The 18860-nt window shown below is 48.0% G+C and overlaps 1 protein-coding gene across 2 annotated transcripts in view; it reads right to left on the bottom strand.

Moving 5' to 3' along the window:
- Window positions 1–18860, bottom strand: part of LOC138267333 (5-hydroxytryptamine receptor 3A-like) — a 332166-nt gene that overhangs the window by 231261 nt on the left and 82045 nt on the right. For both annotated transcript variants that reach the window (XM_069216206.1, XM_069216208.1), the window contains one exon: window positions 7301–7410. In XM_069216206.1, the coding sequence (XP_069072307.1) occupies window positions 7301–7410 (110 nt within the window). The remainder of the gene's footprint in view (window positions 1–7300; window positions 7411–18860) is intronic.

Below are 18860 nucleotides of genomic sequence, written 5' to 3'. Positions count from 1 at the left end.
AACCTTTGTTTAATAAAGGTAAAAAACTTGAGCTTGCTTTTTACATCACGATTATGCAGATTTATGCAAAGTTCGTTCATCCTTAGAAGCAGAGTCCAATATGAAGGCATGTAAAGAAATAGGCTGGTTCAAATGGTGCTCATAAAGAACAGACTCAGTGACTAAGGGCTTGATTACATGGCTGGCAGTCTTGAGACTGCCAGCCTCACTTTGACGGTCAGGCTTGTCGCTGCTATGGCAGTCTGACTGCCACATTATGACCCTGGCGGTCTGACCACCATCACCAGAGGATCGGTGATCCAGACAGGCTGAGGGTGGCGGAGGGTGGATTCAGCCAGTGCAGCGCTGCATGCAGCACCGCTCTGTTGATTATGACCTGGTCCTCTGCCACCCTTTTCATGTGGTTTCAGTTTCACTGTCATGAAAAGGCTGGTGGACAACAGGTGCAAGGTGTGACAGGGGGGCCCCTGCACTTCCCATGCATTGAGTCTCTAATCACGCAGAGAGCAGCAGATGGGCACAGAATTAACATTATTAATCTGTGCTTGGTGGGTGCTCCACATAAGTGACTGGAAATTATAATATGTCAGACTTAGCCAGGTAAGGATGCTGTGAAGGTGATTATGGGAAGCCAACAAATGGTGTGTGACAGGTGGGCTAAAAGCCCTTTACTGTACACAACAGAGTCTTGCAAGTGAGACACATGCGTTAGAGCATGCACTCGCAGGCTAGACCCTAAAAATGGTGTTCCTAAAAGCTGATGCTATACTTTATCCAGATTGGAGGAGAAAGTAATCTCATGCAATGAGAAAACAGGGTAAGTAGAATTCTCACTGCATGGGGCATTCACATTCTGATTCAGGACAGCATAAGGGTATGCAAAGTTTTAATTGCAGAAGCAAAGCTTGTCATGGTCCCTAATAAATAGCATTCACATAAGTTCTGGGTTTCCATCTTCACTTCGCCTCTGTCTCAGCATAGTTTTTCTCTTTTGAGTGTTTGTTGGTACTGTAATCAGATGTACCTTTTTTTATGAGTGATGTGATGCTCTGTTTTACTACGGCAACTTTTGAAGGCACCTTGTTGCATGCTGGTGACTACATTGTTTTTATGTTACAAAATATTTTTCCTGCAAAATCTTTTGAATGATAAAAATAAGCTATTAATTCAGTTACCATGACTAAGCTTTGTTCTTTACAATGTCACAGGACATAAACATTTAGGAAATTTGAAAATATTTGTTTCAGTGATATAGATATGTTATCCATCTGCTGTCTCTAATAGTAGCTAAACTCGTGCAAAACTTCTGAAGGGATTCTTCATTTTAGGTCTGCTTTGACATTGCAGCTGTCACCAGACCTAATGTGATCAAAATTAGCTTTCAAGAGTACTCCAGAGTGGCACTGTGGCTCCACCAATATGTTGGCTAACGTGAGTACAGGGTTTGATTTGACACTGTGTGCCTCTATTGAAAGCGTACCCATTTCTTTATCAAGCTGCATGAACTAGAGATCTTTATAAAATCAAGTTAGTGTGTTACAATGGAGCAGTGCAATGCTACATGTCTCGCAGACAATTAGATAATTATGGTGCTTGTGCTTCTCTGGCATAAGCACAAAAGGGAGGAGGGGAGCTAGAAAAATTGTGTTCCTATAGTTAAGTCCCAGCTCCGTCCCCCTTCCATTTCCATCATCGACTTCAGAGATTCCTTAACAAAGGACTCCTCCAGAGAAAGGTGTATTTTTCTAAATACTAGTTTAAAGATTTATGGATTTGAGCACTGTGCATGTGGAGGATTTTTTAATCTCTTTGGCTCCCATTTGCTAATTATTTTCTCTACATGTTTACCCACAGGACTATCATTTGTCATTAGCTTTTACATCAGGTGTCATTCCATCAAGGTAAGTACATCAAGCGTCCCTTTACATCACATTCTTTACAATACTTTGCAGGTACATAAGTTCTAGAATCATGCATTTTAATTAATTATTAATTTTAATGTATTATTTAATTTTTAGAAATGACAATTTATTTACTTGAACTTTGATATTTTTATATATTAAATCATTTTTTATTCAACATACTGTAATTTTACACTATCCATCCCTGAATCATTAAACCCCTCACTAGCCCTTAAAGCTACTCTTTTCTGAACACTGAAAATCACTTATTACCCCTTAACACAACCAATCATGAGATCTAAAATTCCTTTATAACCCCTTAATGCTAACCTTCTTTGAATCCTAAAAACTCCTTACCAGCTCTTAACGCTACCCTTTCCTTAATCTGAAGAACTTATTAGACCTTAACACTACCAATCCCCGAACCTTAAAAACCCATTTCTACCCCTAACACTACCCTTCCCTGAATCCTAAAAGACCCTTAGTACCCCTTTACTCTAACCTTACCTAAATCTTAAAAAACATTGCTACTCCTTAACATTACTCTTCTGTGAATCCTAAAAAATATCACTACCCTGTAATGCTATCCTTCCCTGAACCTGAAAAACCCCAGTTGCACTTGGCCTTCTTTACAGGGTCACCCTAAATTGTTTATTTCACTCTACCGTTGTTTTTTAACCTGTATTTTTGGCTTTTAGGACTCAGTGCACTTTACTACTGCTACAAAGTGCTAAAGTGCTTGTGCTCTCTCCCCTAGACATGGTAAAATTAGTGTATACCCAATTGGCACATTTAATTTACTTATAAGTCCCTAATATTGTGGTACTACATGGGCCTGTATATTAAATGCTACTAGTGGGCCTGCAAAACTTATTGTGCAACCCACTTACGTAGACCTATAAAACATATCTTAGATCTGCCTTTGCAGCCTGCATGCAGGTTTAAACTGCTGATTCAATTCGTCCAAATAACCCCTTTGCTAGGCTTAAACCTGTCCTTTAGGGCAGGGTGCATTGTATTTATAAAGTTGTACAAGTACTTTTTGTTACATTCTCTGGCAGTGAAATACTGTTAAATTTGTTTTTCACTACTGTAAGGTCTTCCATTTCCATAGGATAACATTGGGTTACCTTATTCCATTTAATAAGTGATACCATTTGCTTGAGAACAGGTAGGAATGTCATATTTGCTCACCAAAGAATTGTAATTTAAAATCCTCTTTAATGATAAAGTTGGATTTTAAGTCACAGTTCTGAAAATACCACTTTTAGAAAGTTGGCATTTTCTTGTCCTATCCATTTGGTGACTGTAGCCGGTCCTCTAGGTCACATGACTAGATATAGTTGGCAGTTGGCCTCTGTGTATTCCTCCTAGACAATGCCACAAAGGGAGCCTGGATGTTGGCAGGGTGGGCCACCCTGAGAGGATCAGAGAGGCAGAGCTGTGCAAAGCTCCACTTCTACTTCAAAGGAGGTGCCTCAGCACACATAAAAAGAACTTCACACTAGCCATTTGTGACTCCAGACATCCTGGGACCAGAGCAGGAAGGCAGGCAATTCCACACCCATCTATCACAGAAACCTCTGGAAGTTTCTTCCTTTTCAAAACTGGCAACAGGTATAAAAATAGGATGCTCAGACCCACTCTTCAGTTCACTTATGCACTTGTGGAAGAATCTCAAAGGACTTCCCAGATTCCTGAGGCCTGCTGTGTACTTCAGAGGACTGCCTTGCTGCTCTAAAAGAACTGTACAGCTCCCCAAAGCCTGCCCTGTGCCCTCAAAGGAATGCACTACTGCTAAAAAACTGCTTTTATTCTGGAGCCCATAACTACAAGAGTGACTGCAAAAGGTAGTTGGCTGGCCTCCTGATGAGAGCCTCAGGGACAGAAACGGCTCCCACCATATGAAGCCACACCTGGATCCAGCCTGAGTGAGTTCAGACACTTCAAATGCTGCCTATCCAGTCATGGACCTTTGAATGTGGTGCTAAAGGTGCCCAGATAGCCCAAATTCAAATCTTGGGACTTCTGCTGCCAAAACGTTTTCTGAGACCCGAGAGGAGATTGTGACCACCGATCTGCCCAAGGTGCATCTCAGATCAGCCTGACTTCAAGGTAGCTCCCTCTACGTTCTTCTCTGTAGCAGCAAATCCTGCTCAACAGCTCCTCGCAGAAGGGGTATCCAGCCTTGTGAAACCTTCTTTGTTACGGCCTGCAGCTTTACCCAGCTGCGTATTTTTGACTTCCAACAGGGAGAATATAGAAATTTTTACTGTGACTTCATCCAGAGGCTTCCTGGAAATGACACCTCCTCCTGAAGGTAAGCATAGACCAGGCCCTTTCCACTTTGTGTATCGGAGCTGCACTTCATGGCAGTTGGCCATAACTTTCAACTTTGACCCGGGCTCACACAACTAAATGTCTGCGGTTGGCACTATGCGTTTAGGTGCTACTTTTCACTTTAAACTTTAAAAGTTCATAACATCTGTTCTACTAATTGGATTTTTGTCATTTTGGTGTCAAATCATTTATTCAATTGTACTCTATTATTTTAAATTGATGTGGGATTTTACACTTTATTACAGTTTGAGTGCTGCATAAATATTTTTCATAATGCCTCTAAGTTAAGCCTGATGCTTTTGGTGCAAGCTACCAGAGGGTTAAGCACAGGTTTATTTGGTGACTTTTGTGGTTTACATGACAATGATTATTGTTGTTTTTTTAAAAGGATTTTCACCAGTCACAACCCCTTATTGCCCTTTAACTTTAATCTTCTTTGAATCCTAAAAACCCTTTCTGTCCCATAATGCTGCCCATGCCTGAACCCTAAAAACCCTTGCTACATCTTAGGGCTAACTTTCCCTGAACCCAAAATACATTTTACTAACTCTTTAATGCTGCCTTTTTCCTAAGCATTAAAACCCCTTACCAAGTCTTAATGCTACCCTTTCCTGAAGCCTAAACACTCTTTAGTAACCCTAAAAACGTAGTCACGGAATCTGCCTGCAAAAAGCAGGTGGAACCTAAGTTTGAATAGTGGCAATACTGGGAATTGAATAACTGATCATCCTCATTTGTAGAGAACTCTATGTTTTTTTATCACCACCTCCCCTCCCGCAGTTATCAATGCTTCTTGTATTGGTAATTCTGGGAAGGAGTTACTGAGTGATATCAGAGATATTGTTATAAGGCCCTAGAGTGGTCGAGCAACATGAAAAAATATAAATTTTTAAGGAGTTAGACTTTTTTAGGGCATCAGTGGATGCACTTTCAGGACCCTGATGGACTACATGCTGCTACTTAAGCATAGTGAAGCTGTGCTGCATTGATATTTTGGAGCACCACTAACTGAGTAGCTTACAGAATGTTGTATTTTTTACTGTTATACCATGATTCAGTAATAGCGTTACCACAACCAGCAAGCATGACACTACCCCAAATTTAGCAATAAATGTGCAAGCATTGTTTCTGTCTCTTTATCCACAACTATTGGTGTAAAATTAGTGCCAGCTTCTTGCCTGTGCTCTGATACTAATAGGCACAAAGTGGAGTGGTTGTCTCTAAATGCAAAAATGGGGATACATGAACTGAAACCATTTTCCATACATTCATCAGTGTAAGGTAATCTTCCCTATTAGATCTTTCTTGATAGCACAACTGTCTATACCCAACATTTTCACCTATTATTTAAAATGTGTATAATGTGGGCTTTGTCAAGGCTCAACCCAGGCGAGCATTGTTCTATTACCTCATGCCATTGGCTGGTGATGTATCATTCTGCTTTCTAGGATGTTTTCGCATTGAAATGCATGAGAGACTACTCTAAATCTAAAAAGTAAACACAACTATGCAGTTTGTTACATTCAGTTTTTTTCCCAGCTATATGCATTTTCACAGAAAGCAATATTTATTGCCACCTTTTCAAAGGTATTGGCAAAGCCAGCAGAACAGACTTAACAGTGATAATCAACATTTGTGCATACACTGCACGCAAACAGCCTTGGGAATACCTGTATTGGGAATACATGTGTTGGTATCCTCAAGTCAGACCTATTGGATTTGCCACTGCCTATTTGCAAATGTAATAGACGCCCATTTACCTATGACTTTAAATGGCTAACTCCCTTCTTATTATTGAAAAGAACCAGGATCATCAGGAGCAGGAAATCCCACAACATTCCCTGCCCCGTCCAGTCGAAGCTCACCCATTCCTATGTAGCAACCCCACTGACCTGCAGGAGGCACCACTACAGTAAGCATGTAATTAGAGTCTGACTCACTAACAATTTTGAAGCAAAGCAGTAAGAAGCCTATGCTGGGAGTTGCCCATGTCTCCACCATCAGGAGATGAAGCGCTTCTTCTCAGTAACAGTATCCATCAGGACAAATCGCTTCCTCTCTCGAGGAGGAAATGGTATGTAATGGGAGGAAGAAGCAAAGATCGAATCCATACATTACCACAATTGTCCATACATAAACTCTCCCAAAAAAGTACAGGCCAAAAAGTGGCTAGGACAAGCTAGAAACATAACCCACTAGGTCACCCCCGCCATCTAATGAAGCACTGATACCGTGTCCACAATGGGTGTCAGCCAGCATCCCAACTGACTGAAGTGAAACCGCACCATCTGTGACTTCCCTGACTTGAATCCTGGCTGGACATGCATGTGCACAATACTGCCACTACTCCACCCCAACACTGCCAGGACAGGAGAATCTAAAGACGTCAGCCGTAACTACCCCAGATCCAGAACCACCCACTATTGATATTGTGCGAGAAACAGGAAGACTTCCAATTGCTGAATAGGTCAGTTACACACAACTACTATCCAAATGGTGGGCATATAGAACGCAGTAATTAACATCAACCACCTTCTCATCACAGCAGCTACAGATCTGTTTCAGAGTACTCCCATTCCCACTAGCCAGCCACTCCCTACGGTATGAGACCTAGTAAGCCCAATTGGGGGGCAAAGCCTGATAGGGGAAGTAGCAGCATTTTAAAGAACCGCATCTCAGTCAGAAACAGGAATATAGAAGATGCTGGGAATGCCTGCCCGTTTACAGAGCCCATCTATGGGTCGGTGAGGCTTGTATTGGTAGCATTCTTCTGGAGTTTCCAGTTTTGAGACGGAGATATCCCCACAAGTAATGACCGGAATTAAGACAAAGAATGTGAAGGTAACAGCAATTTAATTATTTAACTACTTTTACACTGTTTTTTACTCTGCAGTCTAGAGGCAGGTGTTAGCCAATATCCCTGTGACTAACAAAATTCCGGTTGCAGAAGACGAGTTTCAGTCACATAACTGATTGTTTTTCTTTCTAAACAATTAAATCTTATGCTTGCATCACCATATACAGTGAATAGAGCAGTAGTTAGAAAACACGTACTGTACCGTTCTGACACGTAGATATCCGGGGTCCATAATAATTCTGGAAGAATGTGAAGTCTAGAAATTCCGCAAAAGTCTTCAGAGTTCCAAGTTAGAAACTCGTTTTCCCAAGTCTGAAAACAAAAATGCAGACAAGTAGTTATTCACTGCCTCTCAGTAATGATGCACCATGAAAACCTGACCAGTTGATTTCTTAACAAGCTGAATGTTTGTTATTTTAATTATTTCTCTATTAGTTTATTTTGCTGATCATATTTTCCCCACTCATTTACTTATCCCCTAAGTTTTCTAGTTTCAGGTTTTTACAAAACATCCTTTTCTGCCACTGTCAGGTTTTTTTCGCCCGTCCAGCAGTTCAAGAAATACCTTCCCCACCGTTTTCACATCTCGACTACAGACAACTTTAGGTGTTTGGTCACATCTCATTTCCCACAATATCCACATAACACACACACCACAATATACAACATACTATATATGAACATAGACATATAGAAAAGAGCCTCAGAACAGCCCCTTTCAGCCATAGGCTACATTGTGTATCTGGCTGTCCAGCAGCGTTGGTATCATCTTGTGGTATTTCATGGATGTATGCACATGCACTTGGGATACACAAGATGTCAGCACAAGATTATGGGCAACACAGAATAGTAGACCTCTATCTCCATCGACTAATGGTAAAAAGGACCAGTCACACTTTTAATTTTCTCTAAGTACATGGTAGACTTCCACATTTGTACTGGACACGGATAATATTCTACTGCCATATATGAGGACATGCGTGATGCGACCCTCCAGGTCACAGGGAAGGTTCAGGATCTCACCAAGTCAAGGGGAGGTCTAGGGTTCTGTGCAGATGCTTAGATTGGCATGATGCCAGGCTCAAAATAAAAGTCAGAATAAAAGATATACACACAGTTGGGTGATCAGGACAGTAAAGCATGCCCATATACCAAGCAAAGGACACTTCCATCAAAACAGATGTCCATCCCACGTATGACTATCCAGATCCTCAATTCATCACTGTCATCTTCACATTGGCCAAGCCATCAGAAAAGCCATCTGCATTCCTAGGCCTTGTAATGAGATACACCATCTCTGCAGCGTGGAATACTTGGCCTTCATTGCCACTTGAATGGTTTCAGATCTGTCTGGATGAGAAATGTGGTACCAAACAGGTGTGGCTGGAAATTTCGCAAAAACACACTATGGCAAAGCATTCTTTCTCAAAGGCTATTGAGTTCTGCTCTCTAGGGAGTTGAGCACTCAGTTGCCTTGATGGTTGGTTTCACTACCTCTATCCTGACCAACAACTGTCCTTTGTGTGTCGGGAGGCCCATCCATGAATTACTAAGCACTGCAATATCATCCATGTGAACCACACAGAACACTTCTAGTGCTTATAGCACACCCCCTGAACTGGCACAATGGGAGTTCGCATGCAAAATTAAGTCTTCTCCTCTTCATTAGGTCCTAAAGTGATCTGCCCATAACCATTATCACATAATGAGCAGCACCCAGCTGGTCCATGACCTCATCAGCTCTGGGGATTGAATGTGCATCTGTCTTGGTCACATCATAATCCACTCAAAAACAGAAGTCTATGAATTCTTGCTGGGTACCAACACTACTGGAGTGTCCCAAGAACAATAGGAGTGCTCAATTACCCCCAAGACCAGCATCTTGGTTTCCTCTGCCTTGATACACTAATGGTCAGGCATCTGCTTTGTCTTGCTTTTCATGGGCAAGCTACTCCTTGTATCTTTGTCACAGACACAGTCAGTCCTCAACCTTGTGCTGAGCTGTGAAAGTTGTAGCAGTACTACTATATGTTCTGCAACTCAGACATTAGTTTGGGGTAACTTTGCCCCATCCATAGAACCATCCTTCCTTCACATCACTGTGCAGTACGTGAGGAAGAGTTTCACAGTCTTCCTCAACCTTCTCTGTCATAGCCATGATGTTCAATGCATAGTCCCTATGGAGACATGGCTTAAGGCAGTTCACATAGAACACACTATTGGGCTTTTTTGTGGCACCTGTGTCCACTAAGTAGCTTACCTCAGAAATCTTCTGCACTATCTTGCATGCAAAGGCCACTTTTCCTCTCAAGCCTTTGGACAAATTGACTTCAACACCAACCCTTCCTGACCCCGCTGGTACACAGCCAGTGCTATCCCTGATCAAATAACTTCTTTATCAGCTTTTGTTGTGACTGAAGGATTTTGTTCACCTGACACATTTATTGTGCCATCAACCTCCAGAGGCCAGTCCTTTTGCGACCTCTGACCTGCCTTAGGTCTAGAGCTCGCCCCCCACGTCCGCAGCACCAACCTGCTGTCTCCTTCCTCTGACCCCCGCTGCTGCTAGCGTGTTCGAGGCCCTCCTCCACCCGCAGGCATCCTCCTGCGCCTCATCCCTGGTGTCTAGTCGGCTCTTGTAAGCTTCACTTGACCCGTGTGCCGCTTTTCGCCATCCTGTAAGTTGTTTTTCTAATTTGAGCGCCTTGCCCCTTGCGCGTCTGCCCCCGTTGTGCCCCTTCTGATTGTGCCGCTTTTCACCGTCCTATAAGTGTTTTTTCCAACTTTCAGCGCCTTGCCTCCTTGCGCTTCTGCCCCCGTTGTGCCCCTCTGATTGCTGTACCCCGAGTGTAACTTGTGCCATAATTGTATTTTGTGCCTGTTTTTAATCTTGTTCCTTACTGTTTTGTGCCTTTTTCCCTGGTTTTTTCGCCCCTTGGGCGCTCCCCCTTGCTGATCTCCCCTTGCCGCTGCCTCCCTCCGGCCCCGCCCCCCTTGCGCCCCCATTCGCCGCTCCCTCCCGCCTCCCGCCTCCCAGCTGCTCCTCCCTCCCCCCTCCCTTCTTAATGGCTGGCGCTGCGCGTCGCGAGTGAGCGACCTCTGACCTGCCTTAGGTCTAGAGCTCGCCCCCCACGTCCGCAGCACCAACCTGCTGTCTCCTGCCTCTGACCCCCACTCAGGCTGCTGCTAGCATGTTCGAGGCCCTCCTCCACCCGCAGGCATCCTCCTGCGCCTCATCCCTGGTGTCTAGTGGGCTCTTGTAAGCTTCACTTGACCCGTGTGCTGCTTTTCGCCGTCCTATAAGTTGTTTTTCTAATTTCAGCGCCTTGCCCCCTTGCGCGTCTGCCCCCGTTGTGCCCCTTCTGATTGTGCCGCTTTTCGCCGTCCTATAAGTGTTTTTTCCAACTTTCAGCGCCTTGCCTCCTTCCGCTTCTGCCCCCGTTGTGCCCCTCTGATTGCTGTACCCCGAGTGTAACTTGTGCCATAATTGTATTTTGTGCCTGTTTTTAATCTTGTTCCTTACTGTTTTGTGCCTTTTTCCCTGTTTTTTTCGCCCCTTGGGCGCTCCCCCTTGCTGATCTCCCCTTGCCGCTGCCTCCCTGCGGCCCGCCCCCCTCGCGCCCCATTCGCCGCTCCCTCCCGCCTCCCAGCTGCTCCTCCCTCCCCCCTCCCTTCTTAATGGCTGGCGCTGCGCGTCACGAGTGAGCGACCTCTGACCTGCCTTAGGTCTAGAGCTCGCCCCCCACGTCCGCAGCACCAACCTGCTGTCTCCTGCCTCTGACCCCCGCCCACGCTGCTGCTAGCGTGTTCGAGGCCCTTCTCCACCCGTAGGCATCCTCCTGCGCCTCATCCCTGGTGTCTAGTGGGCTCTTGTAAGCTTCACTTGACCCGTGTGCTGCTTTTCGCCGTCCTGTAAGTTGTTTTTCTAATTTCAGCGCCTTGCGCCCTTGCGCGTCTGCCCCCGTTCTGCCCCTTCAGATTGTGCCGCTTTTCGCCGTCCTATAAGTGTTTTTTCCAACTTTCAGCGCCTTGCCTCCTTGCGCTTCTGCCCCCGTGTGCCCCTCTGATTGCGGTACCCCGAGTGTAACTTGTGCCATAATTGTATTTTGTGCCTGTTTTTAATCTTGTTCCTTACTGTTTTGTGCCTTTTTCCCAGTTTTTTTCGCCCCTTGGGCGCTCCCCCTTGCTGATCTCCCCTTGCTGCTGCCTCCCTGCGGCCCCCCCCCTCGTGCCCCCATTCGCCGCTTCCTCACGCCTCCCGCCTCCCAGCTGCTCCTCCCTCCCCCCTCCCTTCTTAATGGCTGGCGCTGCGCGTCGCGAGTGAGCGACCTCTGACCTGCCTTAGGTCTAGAGCTCGCCCCCCACGTCTGCAGCACCAACCTGCTGTCTCCTGCCTCTGACCCCCGCCCACGCTGCTGCTAGCGTGTTCGAGGCCCTCCTCCACCCGCAGGCATCCTCCTGCGCCTCATCCCTGGTGTCTAGTGGGCTCTTGTAAGCTTCACTTGACCCGTGTGCCGCTTTTCGCCGTCCTGTAAGTTGTTTTTCTAATTTGAGCGCCTTGCCCCCTTGCGCGTCTGCCCCCGTTGTGCCCCTTCTGATTGTGCCGCTTTTCGCCGTCCTATAAGTGTTTTTTCCAACTTTTAGCACCTTGCCTCCTTGCGCTTCTGCCCCCGTTGTGCCCCTCTGATTGCTGTGCCCCGAGTGTAACTTGTGCCATAATTGTATTTTGTGCCTGTTTTTAATCTTGTTCCTTACTGTTTTGTGCCTTTTTCCCTGGTTTTTTTGCCCCTTGGGCGCTCCCCCTTGCTGATCTCCCCTTGCCGCAGCCTCCCTGCGGCCCGCCCCCCTCGCGCCCCATTCGCCGCTCCCTCCCGCCTCCCAGCTGCTCCTCCCTCCCCCTCCCTTCTTAATGGCTGGCGCTGCGCGTCGCGAGTGAGCGACCTCTGACCTGCCTTAGGTCTAGAGCTCGCCCCCCACGTGCGCAGCACCAACCTGCTGTCTCCTGTCTCTGACCCCCGCCCACGCTGCTGCTAGCGTGTTCGAGGCCCTCCTCCACCCGCAGGCATCCTCCTGCGCCTCATCCCTGGTGTCTAGTGGGCTCTTGTAAGCTTCACTTGACCCGTGTGCTGCTTTTCGCCGTCCTGTAAGTTGTTTTTCTAATTTCAGCGCCTTGCGCCCTTGCGCGTCTGCCCCCGTTGTGCCCCTTCTGATTGTGCCGCTTTTCGCCGTCCTATAAGTGTTTTTTCCAACTTTCAGCGCCTTGCCTCCTTGCGCTTCTGCCCCCATTGTGCCCCTCTGATTGCGGTACCCCGAGTGTAACTTGTGCCATAATTGTATTTTGTGCCTGTTTTTAATCTTGTTCCTTACTGTTTTGTGCCTTTTTCCCAGTTTTTTTCGCCCCTTGGGCGCTCCCCCTTGCTGATCTCCCCTTGCTGCTGCCTCCCTGCGGCCCGCCCCCCTCGTGCCCCCATTCGCCGCTTCCTCACGCCTCCCACCTCCCAGCTGCTCCTCCCTCCCCCCTCCCTTCTTAATGGCTGGCGCTGCGCGTCGCGAGTGAGCGACCTCTGACCTGCCTTAGGTCTAGAGCTCGCCCCCCACGTCTGCAGCACCAACCTGCTGTCTCCTGCCTCTGACCCCCGCCCACGCTGCTGCTAGCGTGTTCGAGGCCCTCCTCCACCCGCAGGCATCCTCCTGCGCCTCATCCCTGGTGTCTAGTGGGCTCTTGTAAGCTTCACTTGACCCGTGTGCCGCTTTTCGCCGTCCTGTAAGTTGTTTTTCTAATTTCAGCACCTTGCCCCCTTGCGCGTCTGCCCCCGTTGTGCCCCTTCTGATTGTGCCGCTTTTCGCCGTCCTATAAGTGTTTTTTCCAACTTTTAGCGCCTTGCCTCCTTGCGCTTCTGCCCCCGTTGTGCCCCTCTGATTGCTGTACCCCGAGTGTAACTTGTGCCATAATTGTATTTTGTGCCTGTTTTTAATCTTGTTCCTTACTGTTTTGTGCTTTTTTCCCTGGTTCTTTCGCCCCTTGGGCGCTCCCCCTTGCTGATCTCCCCTTGCCGCTGCCTCCCTGCGGCCCCACCCCCCTCGCGGGGGCAAGTCCGTCTGCACCCGTCCGCGCCTGGACCGCGCCCAGCGCCACCCCCCCTGGTCCTCACACCCCCCGCACCCCCTGCCTCCGTTACTCGGCCAGCGAACTCCGCACCCTCAACCCTGGCCCCTCCACAGAGTGCTTCCAGGCCACCCCGAAGCACACCAAAGGACCTTTCTCCTGCCTCACCTGCAACTTCTCCTGCAACAGAACAATGAAGCCAGCAACAACCAACACCAACCACCTGCACTGCATCCTCCTCAACACACGCTCCGCACGAAAACACGCCATCGAGCTCTGGGACCTGCTCGACACCACCGCCCCAGACGTGGCCTTCCTGACCGAAACCTGGTGGAACGACTCCTCGGCCCCTGACATCGCCATCGCCATCCCTGACGGATACAAGATCACCAGAAGAGATCGCACCAACGGAATCGGCGGAGGAATAGCCATCGCCCACAAATCTTCCCTCAAGATCCTCACCCACACGGACGACACCCTCAAGTCAGCCAGACACCTCCACTTCCAGATTCACACGGACCCCAACACCACCCTCAGAGGAACCCTCATATACCGTCCGCCAGGACCAAAAGCCCCCTTCAGTGACACCGTCTCTGACCTCGCAAGCACCCACGTCCTCGCCTCTCCAGACTACATCCTCCTGGGAGATCTCAATTTCCACCTGGAGAACAACAATGACGCCAACACCGCATCACTGACCACCAACCTCTCCAACCTCGGACTCCGTCAACTGGTCAACACCCCCACCCACATCGCAGGACACACCCTTGACCCACTCTTCACTTCAAGCAACCACATCTCTTTCAGCCACACCTCCGAACTCCATTGGACTGACCATCACTGCGTACACTTCACCTTCAAGAAAAACACCGAACACCACCGCACCCCTCTACCGCCTCACCGCCGCTGGGGAAAAGTCACCGAATAACAACTAGCCAACACCCTCGCCAAAAACCAACCCCCCGACCCCACCGACCCGGACTCCAACGCCATCAACCTCCATCAATGGATCCTCAACTGCTCCAACATCCTAGCTCCACTCAAGAGACCCACCGCCAACCAAGATAAGAAAAAAACAGCCTGGTTCACAGACGAACTGACCACCTCCAAACGCACCTGCCAGAAACTCAAGAAAAAATGGATCCTCGAGCGTACACCCGACAATCTTGCCACCCTCAAGGAAGCCAACCGCAGACACCACCAACTGATCCGACTCGCCAAGCCCTCCCACTTCACAGAACGCCTCAATAACAACGCTCACGACTGCAAAGAACTCTTCTGCATCGTGAAGGAACTTTCCAACCCCAACACCAACGTCAACGACGTCCCTCCTTCCCAGGAACTCTGCGACAAGCTCTCCACCTTCGTCTACCAGAAAATCGCAACCATCCACGACAGCTTCAACACCTCACCTCCGCCGGACCCCACCCCCAGCAACTCCTCCCACGCCTACCGCATCACCACCTGGACTCAAGTAGATGATGCCGAAACACGAAAAACCATGAACTCCATTCACTCAGGATCCCCTGCTGACCCCTGCCCACATCACGTGTTCAACAAAGCTGACGCCACCATCGCCCCCAAACTCTGCAAGATCATCAACCTCTCCTTCGACACCACTACTTTCCCGGACAGCTGGAAGCACGCAGAAATCCAACCCCTCCTCAAGAAACCCAAGGCTGACCTCAACGATCTCAAAAACTTCCGTCCGATCTCCCTCCTCCCTTTCCCAGCGAAAGTCATCGAGAAGATCGTCAACGCACAACTCGCCCACTTCCTAGAAGACAACGCCATCCTAGACCCCTCTCAATCTGGTTTCAGACGAAACCACAGCACTGAGACCGCACTCCTCGCCGCCACAGATGACATCAGACAACAAATGGACAACGGCGAAACCTCAGCCCTGATCCTCTTAGACCTATCAGCCGCTTTCGATACAGTCTGCCACCGCACCCTACTAAACCGTCTCCACGAGGCCGGCGTCCAAGACAAAGCCCTCAACTGGATCTCATCCTTTCTCTCCGACAGAACTCAGAGAGTCCGACTCTCACCCTTGCGCTCCAAAGCCACCAACCTCAGCTGCGGCGTCCCCCAAGGCTCCTCACTCAGCCCAACGTTGTTCAATGTCTACATGGCCCCCCTCGCACAACTGGCCCACCAACACAACCTCAGCATCATCTCCTACGCCGACGACACCCAACTCGTCTTCTCCCTGACCAAAGATCCTCTCACTGCCAAAACCAACCTCCACGAGGGACTGAAATCCATCGCCGAGTGGATGAGCAACAGCCGCCTGAAACTCAACTCCGACAAGACGGAAGTCCTCATCCTCGGACGCACCCCCTCGGCCTGGAACGACTCCTGGTGGCCCACCGCCCTCGGCCCGCCACCCACCCCTGCCAGCAACGCACGAAACCTGGGCTTCATCCTCGACTCCGCTCTCACCATGTCCAAACAGGTCAACGCTGTCTCCTCTTCCTGTTTCAACACCCTCTGCATGCTCCGCAGGATTTTCAAGTGGATTCCAAAAGGAACCAGAAAGACGGTGACCCAAGCCCTCGTCAGTAGCAGAATCGACTACGGCAACGCACTCTACACAGGCATCCCAACGAAAGACATCAAACGACTCCAACGCATCCAGAACGCAGCCGCCCGCCTGATCCTCGACGTACCCCGCCAATGTCACATCTCCCCCCACCTGAAGAACCTCCACTGGCTCCCCGTGGAAAAGAGGATCACCTTTAAACTCCTCACCCACGCACACAAGGCACTCCACAACACCGGACCCACCTACCTGAACTCCAGACTCAACTTCTACGTTCCCTCACGTCAACTACGCTCTGCCAACCTCGCCCTCGCCATCGTCCCCCGAATCCAGCGCAAGACCTCTGGCGGCAGATCCTTCTCCTACCTCGCCACAAAGACCTGGAACTCTCTCCCCACCTCTCTTCGCCAGACCCAGGACCTCCTCACCTTCAGGAGACTCCTCAAGATATGGCTCTTCGAACGTTAGCAGCACCCCCCCCCCCAGCGCCTCGAAACCCTAACGGGTACATAGCGCGCTTTATAAATCTTTTGATTGATTGATTGATTTGTGGTAATAAAGGAGTTCCTTCCACCCTTATTTGATGAAGGTCAGTGGGGCACACATTGGTTGCCAAAACAAACGGTTCAAAAGGACTGAACCCTACTCCTTTCTACAGAATGTCTTTCTAAACAAACAAAAGATATAGGAGGAGAAAGTTCCACATAGCTTTAGGCTCTCTGGTAGAGTTCCCATCATGCTCTGAAGGGTCTTTTTAAATTTTTCCATCAACTTATTCACTTGTGGGTAGTAGGCCTGAAGAAGAGGTAGGCCACACCAGCTTGCTCCCACATTACTGTCCTGTGTGGGGGGATAAAGGTTAGTCCCCAGTATTGACGAAATCCAGCTCCAGAAAAGAAACCTAAGAGTGTCGTAGCTACCACTATGTAGTTGTGCTCCACAGAGATACTGGATCTGGATACCTGGTGGAATGGTCCATTACAATCAAGATGTATTTGTTGCCTGAAGCTGGGTGGGGGTCAATGGAGCAACAATGCAATTTCCATCTACCCTAATATGTTCCCACAACTGACAGTGGCACTAACAATGCCTTGGTCTTAAGTCCTGACTTACCACTTAGTTGGCGTGTGGGACAGGTCCTATAGAATATCTGTGTGTCTCTGTGCATCCTGGCCAGTAGAACCAAAGGTAACATTTATCCTGTGTCCTGGTAATGGCACTATATGACAAAATTCCTGTGCACGAGGGGTACCACTAGCCTCTTGCTAATTCCTGACTCAGGATTCACAGGCTCCCTATAAAGCAGCCCATCCTATCAACTATGAAGCAGTCAGCATATTGTGTTCCAACCACACCTATGCTGACCTGTACCTGGCCTTCCAAATCCACACAAACATGGGGCACTCAACCTGTGCCTAGCTGAACTACTCCAGGATAGATGATTCAGCAGCTAACAATCCCTGCAGCTCTGGCAGTGACTCAACTGCAAAACCTAGTCTGCTGCGGATGGCCCATCCTCTCCTTCCTCCACAGCAAGAGCACTGAATGCCACAGATTGTGCCATCTCAGAGTCTGCCCGATATGCTTGCTACCATGGTCTCTTCTTGGAAATTTTAGAATGGTTCTAGTCTCTTCTTGAGACTGATGTGCAGTCTGTGCTCTGGTGAACACAGTTGATGTTGTTCAAGCCATGTAGGCTTCTGATCCTGTTACTAAACCAGGAACAACCTTGTCACTGGCCAAAAGACATCCATCATCTTCCTTCTCTCTTACCTCTGCATTAACCATTGGTGACTGCCTATTGATTTCCATCTCAACTCGGGCAATCAATTACACCATGTCAAACTGATTGGCTACCAAACTTATGTCAGTGGAATCAGGGGGAATCTCTAGGATTTGTGATCGTTTCTTTCAACCTTAGTCCTGTAAGCAACTTTATCTCATGGGCAGGTAACCTCCTCCCATTGATACTAGCTAACACAAATCCAATAGTATTTTGATGGATGTGTTTAAGGGCATCTGGTTCTCTTTCCCAAATTTCCATTGCTACCAGTTTGAGTGCAACAGAGCCCTCTCTGGTCCCTTCATCCACCGCCAATACACTAGCTCTTACTTGTGCCATCTATAACAAGAATTTACATTAAGCTTGGAAGACCTTTTGTCTCCTCCCCTTTCCTTGAATTTCTGATATAGAACTAAATTTCCTTTTTGCATGTATCCACACTGGGACCCTTGGGAATTTCTCTGGCCCTTAACCTGCTGTTTGGAATTAGCCTGTTAAGAGCTCCTCTCTCTTCTTGTCTAAAGCCATACTGCCCCAATCCACAGCTGACCCTGTTAGCTAACCAACTGTCAGCTAACACCTCAAGTTTCTCTTAGTTCTTTTCTATCAGATCTTACAGTGGGATGAACACTCCTCCTTGGGCCTTACCATCGCCTTCATATGGTTACAGGCATAAAAACCATGTCCTCAATCCCTCAGACCAACTCATTCCAGTCCTTTTAACACATCATGACACCAGGTTTCAAACGAGACACAATCTACTATCTTGCTTTAATCCTCTGATTGTACTGAGCTGGCTTCAGCTTCACAGCTTCTATCATTCACTCATAATTTATCTGCTCAGCCATAGGTATCCTTCTAATGACTGCCATACTTTCTACAGGCAATTGACTCATTAATGTGGCTGCCTTGGACACATCATCCAAAGCCTGCACTCTGCAAGCTCACAAGCCATTCTGAAATATCATTTCCCTTCACATACATGTAGAAAAACTCTTTTAGAACCTGGGCAGGTAGAGTTGGAATCACTTTTCTCAGATGTAGCTGCCTCTGCTGTAATCCTGAGCTTCATTTTCCCTAAAGCTGTGCTCACTCTCTCCAGTTCTCTCTCTTTCTTCTGCCGCCCCCTTTCCTTTTTACAGTCCTCATCTTCCTTTTAATCTCCTCATGGAGCAATTCTTCTTGACTCTCCCACCTCCTTTCCTCTTGTTCCAAGCTTATCTCAACTTCTCCCTCTCTAACTCCATAGCATTCTCCTCTTCCTCAGTGTTTGCCTCCTGGAGGGCCAACTACAAGTTCAGACTTAACTGGCCCAAAGGAATGCTCCT

Source organism: Pleurodeles waltl, chromosome 12 (genome assembly GCF_031143425.1).
Source record: "Pleurodeles waltl isolate 20211129_DDA chromosome 12, aPleWal1.hap1.20221129, whole genome shotgun sequence".
NCBI classification, from domain to species: domain Eukaryota; kingdom Metazoa; phylum Chordata; class Amphibia; order Caudata; family Salamandridae; genus Pleurodeles; species Pleurodeles waltl.
Note: the sequence above shows the minus strand (reverse complement) of the source record. Positions and strands in the feature narration are given on the sequence as shown.